At 40.2% G+C, this 15,799-nt stretch overlaps 1 protein-coding gene across 1 annotated transcript in view; it reads left to right on the top strand.

Annotated features, from left to right (window-relative positions):
• The first annotated feature begins 9,047 nt into the window (after positions 1-9,047).
• Positions 9,048-15,799, top strand: part of FAM91A1 (family with sequence similarity 91 member A1) — a 44,613-nt gene continuing 37,861 nt past the window's right edge. Inside the window, exons 1-3 of the mRNA XM_047725404.1 lie at positions 9,048-9,362; positions 14,250-14,334; positions 15,356-15,507. Coding sequence (XP_047581360.1) covers positions 9,291-9,362; positions 14,250-14,334; positions 15,356-15,507 — 309 coding nt within the window. The 5' untranslated portion in view covers positions 9,048-9,290. The remainder of the gene's footprint in view (positions 9,363-14,249; positions 14,335-15,355; positions 15,508-15,799) is intronic.

Here is a 15,799-nt window from a genome sequence, read left to right as displayed (position 1 = left end):
AATTCAGCCTCTTCCTGATTAAGTACAGTCATTTCACTGGGGGACTGGATTCTATTCAGCAAATACTCTACCTTGAAGATTTCATCGTCCCCCTCTGTTTCTCCTCAAGACATGCCAGTGGGAACTAAAATAATTCAGAAAACGTTTTACAACCAAACCTTGCTTTCAAGACTACTAACTTTCTCAGACTCAAAAATCCCATTTTTTAATTTCCAATGGTGAACCTTGACTTTCTCTTTGCCTTTCTTTGTAATAATCCTTATCTTCTCAAAGACAAATGGATGATGTTGGCTTTTTAATTAAATTTTTCCTGGCTTTTGCTTTCCTGGGCCTACCTTTTACCGGGTTACATGGTTTATTTGGCTCCCTATTTAAAAGAAAAAAAGGAAAGAAAAGCTACTTAAAAGAAAAAAAAAGAAAGAAAAAGAAAAAAATAGTCACTGTGCATTAAAGCTTATACCAAGTCTAAGAAGACATGTCACTAACCACATTTAACTCTATCTTCAGAAATTCTCAAAGAAAGAGAATTCCACATTTCTGCAAAGTGAGTGAACAAATGTTTACAAAGACCTGAGCCAAGAAATAGCTGATTTTACATTGTTCTGCGATCAGTTTAAGTTGTAGCCAAGAAAGTATCCTATCTCTCACTCAAATATCATTAATAGAGATCATGAAGCAATCCCACTATATGTGAATTTAATCCCTGATCACAATTTACGCTAGTACATAAGCTCATATTTCTTGTTAGATCATCAAGAGATAACGTGTTGCTAAAGGTGTAAAGTTTGGATGACATAATGTAGAAGGAAACAAAAAATATTTCATTTCAGCTAAGTTCTAAACCACTGTGACAATACACCCAAAGAAGCTGAAAAGATCTGTGATGGGCGATGCCCTATGTGTAACATGAACTCAGATCATTTCCACAAGTCCAATAGTGTGTAATTCTTTATTTTTCTCAGGGTTCTTCCAACAATTATCAAGGGGTAGAGAAATGATTTCCTTGATCTACATGAATGTGGGATAGTTATTTGCATACTTCTTTAAAAAAGAGCCTGGGGCAGGGTGCCTGGGTGGCTCAGTCAGTTAAATGACTAACTCTTGTTCCAGCACAGGTCATGATCTTTGGGTCCTGAGATCGAGCCCCAGATCAGCCTCCATGCTCAGTGAGGAGTCGGCTTAAGATTCTCTCTCTCTCCCTGTCTCTCTTCCTCTGCCTCTCCGCAAACTTGCATGCTCTCTCTTTCTCAAATAAATAAATAAATAAATCTTTTAAAAAAAGAAAAAAGCCTGGGACATACTGGGGGAATTATTTTGCATATGCAGAAGATTGTTTTAGTTGGCCATGGCATTATTGTGTTGTAGAGTTAGAAAGGACATTAGAAGTTATCTTTGTTCAATCTCCTCATTTTACAAATTAAGCAAAGGCTTATTAAGTACCCGAGGCCCAAAGACATCTGATGAGTAGTTATCAACCCCTGCTGTGCATTCAATCACCTGGGCTCCAACTGATGACTTCTGATGTAATTGATCTGGTGTGAGGCCCAGGCACTGGTCATCTTAAATACTTCTCAGGTCATTCTCATGCTCCTAAAACTATCCTCTTCCCTCGTGTGTGTGTGTGTGTGTGTGTGTTTAAGATTTTATTTATTTAGTTGACAGAGAAAAAGGGGATGAGAGTGCAAGCAGGGGGAGTGGCAGAGGGAGAGGGAGAAGCAGACTCCCAGCTGAGCAGGGAGCCTGATGTGGGACTCGATCCTAGAACCCTGGGATCATGACCTGAGATGACTCTCTTTCCTCTGTTTAAAAAAAAAAAAAAAAATCCACCATTGAAATCTTTTCTTCTGTATCTAATCCACATACTTAAATGAAGTTATCTGTGAGAAGAGCTCTCCAGATGCCTCCTCACTTCTGTAGGCTTTCATAAGCTCCTCCCTTTGTCCTCTTTATTTTCCCAACCTCTTTTACAAAATAGAATTGAATAGCAACCATGGAAGTCACAAATCCCATTCACCCAAAATGCGATTTTACTCCTCATCATGGATGCTATGAAAATACTTTCGATTAGGGATAAACTATGCTTTGTAGCTGATGGACTTCCTGGCCTACTAAGAAGCAGACAACTTTAGGCTCAATGGTGACCTTGAGATTGTGCAACCCTCAGACAGACTACTGTCCCACCGTCCTCACTGCATCAGTTTCCAAGGAAGAAATGACAGTATTTGGTGCCATCAAATATGGGAGACAAAGCTCCGATAAAGAATTTCAAGGACTTTACGGCCTGAGAGATTGGTTTGGATAATGAAGGGACACCTGCACCCCAATGTTTATAGCAGCAATGTCCACAATAGCCAAACTATGGGAAGAGCCCAAATGTCCTTCAACTGATGAGTGGATAAAGAAGACGTGGTCTCTCTGTCTATATATATTCCATTATAATATTAATATTCCATTATATATTTAATATTCCCTACTAGATACACAATGAAATATTACTCAGCCATCAAAAAGAACAAAATCTTGCCATTTGCAATGACATGGATGGAACTAGAGGGTATTATGCTAAACAAAATAAGTCAGTCAGAGAAAGACAAATACTATATGACTTTACTCATATGTGGAATTTAAGAAATAAAACAGATGAATATGGGGAAGGGAAATAAAGTAAAATAAGATAAAAACAGAGCAGGAAGCAAACAATAAGAGATGCTGAACTCCAGGAAACAAACTGAGGGTTGCTGGAGGGATGGAGGGAGGAGGATGGGGTAGATGATGGGTGTTAAGGAGGGCACAGTTGTGACAAGCACTGGGTGTGATATGCAACTGATGAATCACTACATTCTATCCCTGAAACTAATAATACAGTATATGTTAATTAAATTAAAATTAAACTTAAAAATTTTTAAAAAGTCAACAGAAATGAGGAAGCAAAGATTTTGCAGGTTTTAGGTCTAGAAATGTTGTGTGAGATCAGCCTCTAGTGGGCACTTTAACTATCACAATGGCTCAGCATTTCAGTCATGTGGCTTGATTTTGGAATGTTCATTTCCACACCAGATATGTTCTAAACACAGTCTGACTTCAGATGACAGAAATAGATTATTTTTGATATTAGAGATAAATATTATAATATCAATCTTTTGCAGGCTCTATGGAGAGGATCCCTCTGCCTCTCTACAACAGACTTGTGACTCTCAGTTGCTTTTCTTCTTTGCAGAGGAAAATCCTAGAAACTCCCTAACATAGAGAAAAATGCTCCCACATGTTTCTTGCCCCTTCCCGCTTCTTAATCCTTATCTCCTGATTCTGGAGTGTTCCAGGCACAGTGTCTGGATGAGAAGTTTTCCAGGTAGAGAAGTAGAGGAAAGCATTCAAGAGAGTATGTCTTCTATGTGGCATATTTAGGGAATTGCAAATGTCTTAATATTTCTGAAGTGTATAATGCAAGAAAGGATGGACAGCTGGATCTTTCAGTCTTTTTCTTTTCTTTTCTTTTTAACTTTCACCATAGAAGAATACAGAAATATTTGTCCACTCCGAAATAAAGGAAGTGCAGGTGGGATGGTTTTCATAACGGACAGTCTCCATAACAGAGGTGGAAGGAGGAGTGAAGAATGTGGCCCGTGGGAGAGCCCACATTCTCTCTAAGCCAGATTACCTGTCCTCTGCTTCACTGACTGGTGTGGGAAAGGGGGTCTAATGCTGTGAGATTTTTCACATTTTTATTTTTAAATAGGTAACAGATCTGGGTTTATTTCAAAGTAAATGTTTTATTTTGGAACTCTTTCTTTCTTTTTAAAAAGATTTGACTTATTTGTTTGACAGATAGAAGGAGGGAGAGAGAAAGAGCACAAGCAGGGGGAGTGGGAGAGGGAGAAGCAAACTCCCTACTGAGCAGGGAGACTGAAGCAGGGCTTGAGCCCAGGACTCTGGGATCATGACCTGAGCTGAAGGTAGATGCTTAACCGACAGAACTACCCAGGTGCCCCCTGAACTCTTTCTTTCTTTCTTTCTTTCTTTCTTTCTTTCTTTCTTTCTTTCTTTTTTTTAAGGTTTTTATTTATTTATTTGACAGAGAGAGAGAGATCACAAGTAGGCAGAGAGAGAGGGGGAAGCAGGCTCCCTGCTGAGCAGAGAGTCCGATGTGGGGCTTGATCCCAGTATCCTGAGATCATGACCTGAGCCAAAGGCAGAGGCTTAACCCACTGAGCCACCCAGGTGCCCCACTTTCTTAAAGTATTTTTCCATGAATTCCAAGAGGTCAGATTCTCAGTAGACTTAAATAAGGTTTATATCATTTAAAAATTGGTTACATCTGCTGTGGTATAATTTAATTGTTTATACTTAAAGAAAATATGGGGAATTATATTTAGCAGTACTTGTCATACCCATGAGGAGTTCCCAATAATAAGCAAAAGAAGAAATCTGGACATTTTAAAAGACTTTAAAAACAATTTCTCTCTCGCTCTCTTTTTTGCTTATTTATAACAATAGATGTGAGTTGTAAGGATAGAAAGTTAAGAAATTTTAATGCAATTATAATTAGATTGTTTTTTTCTTTAATAAAGATTTTATTTATTTATTTGAGGGAGAGAGAGAGAGAGAGAAAGAAAGCACAGAGAGAGAGAGAGTGAGAGGGAGAAGTAGACTTCCCACTGAGCAGAAATCCTAATTCAGGACTCAGTCCCAGGACACTGAGATCATGACCTGAGCCGAAGGCAGATGCTTAACAAACTCAGCCACACAGATGCCCCTAGATTAAGTTTTTTCTGTTGAGGTACAATTGATGTATAATAGCTTATTAGTTTCCAGTGTATATCACAGTGACTCAATATTTTTATACATTAAAAAATGATCCCCACCATATAAGTCTAGTTACCATTTGTTACAATACTGTTGACTATGTTCCCTATGCTGTACATTACAATCCCACTGACTTACTTATTTTATGACTGCAACTTTGTACCTCTTAATCTTCATGATCTGTTTTGTCTGCCCCCTCCCCCACTCAGCAAAACTTCCTCCCTCTGGTAACCAACAGTTGGGTACCTGTATCTATGAGTCTGTTTCTATTTTGTCTTGTTCATTTGCTTTGATTTTTAGATTCCACATATAAGTGAAATCATATGGTATTTATCTTTCTCTAACTTATTTCATAAATGCTAAAGCATATTCTCTAGCTCAATCTATGTGGTCAGAGATGGTAAAATTTCAGTCTTTTCCACGGCCAAGTAATATTCCATATACTGGCTGTTGTAAATAATACTACAATAAAACATTGGAGTGTATATATCTCTTTTAATTAGTGTTGTTATTTTCTTCAGATAAATACCCAAAAGTGGAATTGCTGGATTGCATGGTAGTTCTGTATTTAGTTTTTTGAGGAACCCCCATACTGTTTTCCACAGTGGCTGCACCAATTTACACTCTCACCAACAGTGCCCAAGGGTTCCCTTTTCTGCACATCCTCACCAACACTTGTTGTTTTTTGTCTTTTTGATAAGCGCCCACCCGACAGGTGGGAGGTGATATCTCACTGTGGCTTTGATTTGCATTTCCCTGACGATGGGTGGTGGAGAGCCTTTTTTCTTTCTTTTTTTTTTTTAAGATTTTATTTATTTATTTGACAGAGAGAGATCACAAGTAGGCAGAGAGGCAGGCAGAGAGAGGAGGAAGCAGGCTCCCTGCTGAGCAGAGAGCCCGATGTGGGGCTTGATTCCAGGGTCCTGGGATCATGATCTGAGCTGAAGGCAGAGGCTTTAACCCACTGAGCCACCCAGGCATCCGAGAGCCTTTTTTCATATGTGTGTTGGCCATCTGTATGTCTTCTCTGGAAAAATGTCTATTCACATTCTCTGTCCATTTTTTAATCAAAATTCAAAAATTTTATAAAAATTTTTATTATTTTTCCATAGGTAAAATAAAACAATTTTGAAAGGTAATATATTCCAAGATACTTAAGATATAGTTCCAAGAGAAAAATGAAAGCTCTGCAATGAAAGTTTGTGCTCCCTTAAGATCAGATTTCACCATTCAGGCAATTCAAAATTAACACCACATAGTCCCCAATCTGATTAAGAAATGTTCACCAATAATTTAGAGAATCTGAAGAAACCAAATGGGAAGAGGAAATTTTGCGGGTTTGCATGTACTTCTACCAGTAAGTTAATGAGAATGATTCTTGAGAAGATAACCGATAAAGACCATGATAGCTATAACACACAGAACCAGTCATTCAGTAATTCAGGGTTTAATGGCATTTTTTTTGTTTTTTTCTTTCTTAGGCTTCTGCTTAAAATACAACTAATGAATCATTGAACACTACATCAAAAACTAATGATGAAAAAAAAACTAATGATGTACTACTATAGGCTGGCTCATTGAACATAATAAACAAACAAATAAATAAATAAAAGCATAATTTTGGGGAAGAAAACTCCAAACAGTATTCTTGATTTCTGCCGCTAAAGCTGATCCTGTCTAAATATCATGCCACTCTTACTTCTAAGAAAAAGGCACAGAAAGTGGATACATGTTTTTCAAGAGGCTTAATCTGGAGGAAGAAGAACCTCCCTAGAGAAACTTCAAATGGTGATGAAAAGTTCCCCAACAAAGTAGAAAATAGATTTGTAAAATATGTTAGGAATTTTTACTGTGTGCTGCGCCTGGGTTGCTCAGTCAGTTAAGCATGTGAGTTTGCTTTTGGCTCAGGTCATGATCTCAGGGTTGTGAGCTCGAGCCCTGCGTCATTGCACTCTACACTCAACAGTGTGCATGGGATTCTCTCTCCTTCTCCCTCTGGTCCTCCCCGCTCACCACGCTTTCTGTCTCTCTTTCTCTAAAATAAAGAAATAAATCTTAAAAAAATAAAATGTGAGTCCTCACTTATTCCAAATAATTTTTACTAAAATCTAAAATAAAAAAATTACATAAGAACTAAAATTCAGTTGAGATGGCCATGATTTAAAAAACCCAGCAGTAAAAAAAAAAAAAAATACTGGAAGTTCATTGAGACTCAGGCACTAAAGACAGATTAACTTCAACTGTGACTGCTCCTATTTACCCACTGCCTTTGAGAGACTTTAAATACAAGCATGTCATGTTCACAAGGATTTGACTGCAAATCACAGTCTATAGAGACCAATTTCTATGTAACACTATTTTGGAGTGCTAAAAAATTTTCAACTTCAACTGCTCAACTTCACAGATATCCGTTCATCTGAAATGTCTAAAGCATCCTTTGAACTTCTTTGCTCTGATGTTCCTTTTAGATCACAACACAAGGAAACCATTGGCAAAGGTTTCCTGAAGTAAGCAAACATTTCCCCTATGCCCAGGTATCCCATGCCCCTGGGTCTCCCTAACGCTTAGGATCTATCTGATCTAGCAGGCAGGGAGCAAACTCATTTACCTTCTCCCCAATCTACTAGATGTGTTTAAAAATTACTTCCTAACAGATGCCTTATAATGCAGTGTGCCTGCAATGTTAACACTGATCTTTCTGTTTAGGCTTCTATTCTTTGAGAGCAGCAGGATCCCTCCTGATGTCTTTGACATCATTGGTTGTGCCCATCAAATAGAATTCTTTGTCGCGAACAAGACTGACAAAATGAGCGAGGCGGTTGGACTTGGAAAAAAAAGCTGAAAGGGCAGCGATATCCCAGGTATCTTCTCTGTGGAAGCTCTGCCGCTTGAGAGCTTTTTGAAATGGTCATCTGTTATGTCATCAGCTTGGAAAACTGCAAGTGCAGACTCCGGCAGGGAGGTCAGACTCTCTCCAGTTCACACACACCTGGTCAGGGAGCACTGGGTTCTTCAAGTAGACCCTGTACCTGGCACTGTGGACAGCCCCACTGCATGGGCTCTTCTTGGCCAGGCTGGTCACTACGATGACCAGTTCCCTGTCAGATCGGCTGAGCTGGCCCGTTTCTTTGTTGCAGATGGCATTCTAATAAGCAAAGAAGGCTCTGAGTTTTAATGGCAGGTGAGACAATAATTTACATTTGGTAAAAATCCTGTCAGCGCTGACAGGACTCTGAGGGAGCGAAGCACAGACTGCTGGCACCCTGTTCGAAGCCAGGAGGCCTTCCTGCAGGTGCCTGCCCTCTCACAGCTTTTTTTTTTTTTTTTCAATACAAAGTCATAGAATTTCTTTCTACATTTTGGATATTAACCCTTTATTGGATATATGATTTGCAAATGTCTTCTCCCGTTCAGTAGGCTGCCTCTTCATTTTGTTGATGGTTTCCTTGGCTGTGCAGAAGCTTTTAGATTGATGTAATCCCATTTATTTATTTTAGCTTTTGTTGCCCTTGCCTGAAGAGGCTGGTCCAAAAAAATTCTGCTAAGACTAATGTCAAAGACCTTACTGCCTATATTTTCTCCTAGGCATTTTTGGTTTCAGGGGTTACAGTTTTCAATCAGTTTTGAATTTATTTTTGTGTATGGTGTAAGATAGTGGTCCAGTTTGCCCAACCCCATTGATTGGAGATACTCTTCAGTGCTGGCTTTGCTTTTCCGCTATTTAAAGCCAGCTATGGGGACGCCTGGATGGCTCAGTGGTTAAGCGGCTGCCTTCGGCTCAGGTCATGATTCCAGAGTCCTGGGATCGAGTCCCACATCGGGCTCCTTGCTCAGCGGGGAGCCTGCTTCTCCCTCTGCCTGTGCTCACTCTCGCCCTCTCTCTCTCTCTCTAACAAATAAATAAATAAAATCTTAAAAAAAAAAAAATAATAAAGCCAGCTATGACTTCCTCCCCAAGGAGGAATTCTTAGCCATTCTTAGACAACTTACTCCAGTGCCTGAAACTGGAGAAAAGTGGGACATCCGACAATGACAATGCAGACCCAAGAATTTATCTTTATTCATCCAGACACTGACAGGTGGAGCCAAACACGTGGGCAGGGGGCGGTTAAACGCGACTCGGCCTCATCACCTCCTTGCCCCGCCCCCTACAGTCTGGGGGCGGGGCAGGAGGCCAGTCAGTGCCCCGCCCCTCAAGCCTCGCGCCAGAGGGCGGAAGTGACGCAAGCCCAAAGCCATTTCCGGCGGGCCGAAACTAGGAAGAAACTTGGAGCTGCCTAGGCGCTCCTGGCCGGGTCTCTGTTCCTCCTGTGCCCCGTGGCCCGGCAGCGCGAAGCTGTCGGGATCCCTGGCCATGGGGCAGCCCCGGCCCTCCGCAGTGTGAGGCGCGGGGCCTCCCGCGGGCTCCCCGATAGGCCGAGGGCGGGCAAGCGGGAGGCGTCGTTCCAGCTGCGGTCACGGCCGCTGTCGGCCGGGCTCCCGGCATCATGAACATAGACGTGGAGTTTCACATCCGGCACAACTACCCCTGGAGCAAGTTGCCGGCCAACGTGAGGCAGGTACGGCCGGAATCTGGGGTCGGGGCCCCACCCTGCTGTCACCTGCTCACCTTGCCCGCTGGGCCCGGGCTGCCCCTCGCGGCTGACTCCCGCCCTTCCCCCGCCGCGGTCTCGGGGCAGTAGTCCCGCAGGTTAGGGGTTCGGAGGGGACGGCTGTGGGGCCACAGGGGCAGGATGGGGCGGTTGGTAAATGGGATGGACTCGCTTTGCCTCTTTGCCTGTAGTCTCGTTTAAACCAGGCGCTGGGTCAGGCGCTTGCGACCCTTGACCTCCAGAACTTCAGGATGGTGGGGAATAGACGAGAAACAAATGACTGCGTTACAGGAGGATAGCCGCGCACACATCCTTGCATTGTAGTGTATGTGGGCACACGGAGGAGTAAGAAATTGTCCAGGGAGTGTCTGGAACCCGTGTGGAGGAGGCACTGAAATTGGGCCTTAAAGGACGAATGAAAGATAAGAGGGAGTAAGATTTTCCGGGGAGACGGAAAGTTATTTGAAGAACTTGGACGAGTGAAAGAGCGTGTTGAGAGTAGCTAGCAACTTAGTATACCGGGAGGTGGAGATGTGGGTAAACTGGTGTTTGGAGGTGGGATTTTGTGAGTGAGTGGAGGTTGGTTGGTAGCAGATAAGGCTGGAAAAGCAGGCAGGGCCAGATTTTGAAGGCGCTTTCCTACTCTTGATTGTTGGACTGTATCCCCTAGACAGGATAGGCTTACTAGCGATGTTTGAACAAGAGAGTGTCAGGAGGTTTTTTTGGGTTTTCTTGAGGGTTAATTCTCAACTGCTTGAATGACATTTTTACCAGTTGCTCAGCAAATGTTAACTGAACACCTGATTGCTATGCCTTGTTCCAGGTGTGGGTAGTTTGCCCCAGTCAACAAGATAGAGACCCTGCCTTCATGGAGAGTACATCTTAGTAAAGAAAGACAGTAAACAACTAAACGAAGAAGTACTGAACATGGCAGGTGGTGTTGAATCTTAGGAAGATAGTGATAGATGCTGCATGTAAGGCGCTGTTTCTCTGGCCATGGATTGAGCTTCAAGTTCCTCCCTTTCTGCTTGGTTCAGAGTGAAATTCTGTTTTCCACTGGCGCTGGGCAGTTATATTTGGAACGTTTGGGATGGTGGTGGTGATGGTATAGGATTATTAGTTTGCTTCCTCACTCAGCATGGGGGCATAGTACTGGGAAACAAATAATTTAAGGTCCTGGCAATGCATCACGTGACGGGGAAAGTGCTTTCAACGGAAGATACCCAACAAGAAAGTAGCAAGATAAAGGAACTAAGATTTCTTGGTTTTCTGTGGCTGCCCATGTGGCATTTATCTTGACTTGGAAGAACAAAGCTCTAAGCTTGAAAGAGTGTTTCTCTTGTTAAGCTCGAATGAGGGCTTTGGTAGTTTTGTTCTTTGGGGTTTTGTGGCGTATCCAGAGACAGCTGGAAGAACCAAGAGTGCTTTTCTTTGTCTCCATCTTTACTTCTCGTTTCACGAATATAAATGTAGCATAATGGAAGAAAGATGGATGATTCAATTACGTTTAGCATGAATAATGGATCTCAATTAGTATTGGCAAAAGCATATCTAATACTTAGGACTATTAAAAATAATCACAAATCAGTATTATCATTAGGTAGAAATGTGACATTAAATTAAAATTTTGATAAGATCACTTAAAAAATAGCTGTCTTAGCTTAGGATAAACTTCCACTTGGAGAAGGTGTTGGAAAATCCATTTGTACTAGTTACTTCCTTGGACTTTATCTAGCCTTACTACTGTTCATCTAGGTCACGCTCCACCTTGGATTGCTACATCAGCTTTCTGTCTGGTCTTTCTTCTTCAGTGAAGGACTCCCTCACATTCATTCCTCATACTACACTGGGGTGAGATTTCTAAAAGGCCCATTCAGTCCTGTACTGCCTGTCTCCTGTAGATTACTTGTAACTTCTTGAATGTCAGAACTCCTCCAGGAAGGATTTCCCTGACCTACATCTAGAGGAGTTGACCCTCCCTGGCACTGTTTCTCATCCATATCACTCAACCCCACTGTGTTGCATTTGCTGCTTACATTACCTGTTTTGCTTTTGTATTTTGGGCACCTATCACATGGTTGGCTTTTAGTAAATATTTTTGGAGCAAGTGAGTGATGGTATCAGTCAGAAGTATTTTTCCAGGACTAAAGCTCAGTCACTTTAAAAGTGGGAAATGGTCCTTGTACGGAAAGAATTTGGTTTTTTGCCATTATTTAGTATTGCCATTACTAAATACTTTGATAGAGTTTCCAGTAAGCTTTGATGACTTTAATTTAGAAATGACTCATTTCCCACTCCTGAAAGCTGTGAGAAGGTGACTTCAGATTTTTCTTAAAAGCGCATGTCTAGTGGTAAGGGGATTCCAGATTTTTACGAACTGTACATAAAGCTTTTATATGGATGGGATGAAATGTTCTTATTTGATAATGGGCTGTGCAGGACTTTAAAAAATACATTAAAAGTTGTAGATAAGGCCATTATTTCAAGGTTTTTTGTAGCTTATTAGTTTCTTGTATTCATTATTCAAAAACAATTTGTAGTTATTTTAAGGAAAGTCTTATGACTGATGTTCTGTATCATCTAAGAAAGTCAATTAAAAAATTGTGCGTATCTTTATTGTGGGGGGCCGTGATTGGGGTTTGTGGGAGCAAAGTCTTTAGAAAAAAATTCCTTCTGCTATTAGCATAATCTGATGTGCAGTGGTTGTCTGATAGCCAGCGGCTACGTCTCTCTGAATCTGTTACGGTGCCTTTTTATATGCCGCTGTACTTCATCTGTCAGACCTGGTCGTTATTTCTGCAGGGTCAGTGGGTCTCAGAGTAAAATGACCCTTCTTTTAGTTTGCTTCCTGTGGTGGTAACAGTGTTTCAGAATGTGAATGGTGGGAAATTTGGGGGAGGAGTGGAGAGAAGCCAAGGAATCTTTGTGAACAGAGCAGTTTTATTTTATGTATCTGGGTAGTGAAGAACAAAATCAACTTCTAATATAGTTTTTAGGTATTTGTGGGCCCACATATGTATTGCTTGATCAGGGTCAGTTGTTACTTAATTCCTGGCACGAAGGCTTAGATGTTGAAACGTTGCATTCTCTAACTGGCTTATAATTAACAGGCCCTTATGTTTTGTATGAGTGGCTTGATTACACTTTTTGTTCTGGCGTTCCCAGGAATGAAGTTAGAAAGGCGGAACCTGGTTGTAAATTGGGATAAATTAAGAGATTTATTTTAAAACAGAAGAGCAAACCTCAAGTGCAGAAGATGCTCCAGGTTCTACCAAAATCGTGTGCTGTGTGCGTCTGTGTTTTGTGTTCTTTGGGAAAGAGGCTTGCTTCTCTGGCAACAAAGCTAGAGAAAACCCTTTACAAGTTTTAAGTTTTGTAGCAAACCCAGCATTTGAATTCCCCTCAACATCTTTATTACCCAGGTTTTGGTGCTGCATAGAGGATGTGGAGTAGTTTCTCTGTGATGACCTTTGCTCCTAACCTCTGCAGATGTTAAGACAGATGAAAAAAATAAAAGCACGTATATTCTGTCAGTAGTACGGGTCACTGTTTAGCCTGTGAAAACTAATTAACATTGGTTCAGGAAGAAAGATTTCCGTTTTCTCACATGTCGCTTTTTTGTTAAAGTACATCCCACCAGTGGTCCAGTTATGGGCCAGTTTATTCTGTGTCTTAACCTGTCTTGTGAAGATGGCCTTCGGTGAAGGTATGTGTAGAAACATTTACCTTGGCTTTCAGACCTGTGGGTAGGAAGTATAATAACTGAATCCTCTGATCTTTCTGCCATTAGTTTCTAAGATGTCTGATTTTATATTGCAGAGTGTTGGACAGATCATACCTAGTAATTAAAAAGAGGGAGAGCAGTCATGTTAAATTGAGTTTGTGGTTGCACATTGAATGTAATGTTGACTGTAATCAGACATACTTGTTCCTTGTTTTCATGAGAGCCCAATTTTGAACTTAAAACACCAAACAAAGCACAGCCAGAAAGGTTTTTGCCCATTAAAAAGTGTATCAGAATTCTAAAATTGTCTAAAATTTATTTTTAACAAAACCATAAGGAGAAAGGTGTTTTTTTAGAAGTCATCTTATTGGGGCACCTGGGTGGCTCAGTCGGGTAAGCACTGGACTCTTGATGTCCACTCATGTCATGATCTCAGGGTCCTGAGGTTGAACCCCTGCATCTGGCTCCGTGCTGAGTGGGCAGCCCACTTGAGATTCTTTTTCTCCCTCTCCCTCCACTCCTCCCCACACTTGCATGTGTTCGCATGCTCTCTCTCTCTCTCAAATAAATAAATCTTAGAAAGAAAAGAGGAAAGTCATCTTATCATTTAGAGGTACATTTGAAATGTACATTCTCCAGAGACATTAATTTTTAATAATCATAGCTCTCAAATGTAAATAATTATCAGACAGGGATCTGCCTTTAGTTGCCACTCTTAAATTAAAAAGATAAGTAGGTGCAAGAAACCATCCATTCATCCAACTATCCATCTGTCCACTTATTCAACACACACAAATTAGGAACAGTCAAGAAAGAAATCTTTTTAAGTAGAGCTTAGTTTTTTGTTAGTTTAATGAAGTTATGCTCTTGGACTGTTATTTGATATTAAATAGGTAATTTCAGTAAGTATTTTTAGAAAGGCAAACTGAAAATAAACACATTGAATTTTTGTTTAATATTATAGAATGAAAATTAGTATAATAGCATTTAAGAAAATATTCTTTGTCCTGGAAATTAGAGGTAGTAGGATAAAATTAAGGAGCATGGTTTTGAAACTGTATGAGGAAAAAGTATTGTTGTTTAGTTCAGAAGCTATTTTTAAAACTATCTGATTTTTTTTTTTTTTTTAGAGTCTTGGAAATTCACAGAGAGAATATGAAAAGCAGGTTGTTCTTTACAGTATCCGCAATCAATTACGATATAGAAACAACTTAGGTAAGTAGAGACATTTTTATATCACGGTGGAAACACCTGTTGCTATTTACCATTTTCATTAATCTATCCTGTCTTTCCCATGCATGTTTTATAATACTGAAATTACTCCATGTAGACATTTAAGAAGCTCTGTACTGACCCATCCCACGTAACAACAATTTGTAAGAGCAAGTAAATTTTTCCTTCTAAATCGGATTCAAATTATTTTTTTTAAAGAGTATCATTTGTAGATTCATTTTACCTATAGAATATTAATCTTAATTCAGATGTACTTTTTTCACTTTAGGTGAAAAAATAAGCCAGAAAAGAAGTACGTTCGTTCTTAATAGTTTCTGATTTTGGACTTTGTGGGTTTTTTTCCCATAAATTTTCAAAATATAAATTTAATGAAATCTCTGTAATAATTGGAACAAATTTCAAGCATAGTTAATTTTGTGTGTGTGTGTGTTTTAACTTTTTCTTTAAATGTTTGGTTTTTGTCAGATGACTCATTAGTCTGTTCTATTGCCCTACTAGTCTTCCTGTGCCTGGATTTACTCTCAGATTAAGCACTGTAGTTCAGTGATAGTTTTGTTTTATTTAAATGTATTTCATGGGAGTCAGGGGTCTTTTTCCATTTAAAGAACAAAAATTATTAAATAATTTTTTGAAATTGACTTGATGCATTGAAAACTACCATTCAGTTTGGCTCTCTTGTGGTATAGTAAGGGATTTGATGAATTCTAGCTTGCGTTTTGCATCTTTTAGAGAGAACATTCCATGATTGCTTTCTTGGCTTTCTGACTTGGTAAGAATTCTTTCTCTATTTATCTGTCCTGTTGCAGATTCCGCTTGTGTACTCTGAAGTCTGTTTCTTTGTGGCTTAATTGTTTCTTTGTTCCAACTTAGTTTCGTTTGTTCTCTTCCAACTACTGTGCTTTTATTTTTAGTTAATGTTGGTTTGTAAAGTAGTTCTTATTGCATTTATAATTATAGATAACTGTAAGACACCTGAAAATTGAAAATTTCTCGCTTTCCCCAGTTAAACATGTCAAGAAAGATGAACGCAAATACTACGAGGAGCTGCTAAAGTACAGTCGTGATCATCTCATGCTGTACCCTTACCATCTGTCAGATATAATGGTAAAGGGCCTGAGGATAACACCGTTTTCATACTATACTGGGATCATGGAGGTGAGTTCACGGTGTACGTGGGGCATTAGGAATGGGACGGGACTCTGTGTCGTCAACAGCGATGCCAATAGTGACTGGCTGTCCCCTTCTCAGCCCTAGTGGGCATTGTTTCTGAGTTTACAGTGGAAAAAAAAGAGAGTTGGTTACGAGTTAACTGTGTCATCCACACTGTACAAGGAGTTGTTGTCCAGGCTCTCATAGTGGAAAGGTACCTGTTTTTGTGCTGTGTTTTTGAGGGCATTGTTGACCCTCTGTGCTGTTGTAGCGTTAGTCATTCATTTATGTTAGCAGA

The sequence above is a fragment of the Lutra lutra genome, chromosome 4, assembly GCF_902655055.1.
Source record: "Lutra lutra chromosome 4, mLutLut1.2, whole genome shotgun sequence".
Taxonomy (NCBI): domain Eukaryota; kingdom Metazoa; phylum Chordata; class Mammalia; order Carnivora; family Mustelidae; genus Lutra; species Lutra lutra.
This window is presented reverse-complemented; position numbering and strand designations above follow the sequence as displayed.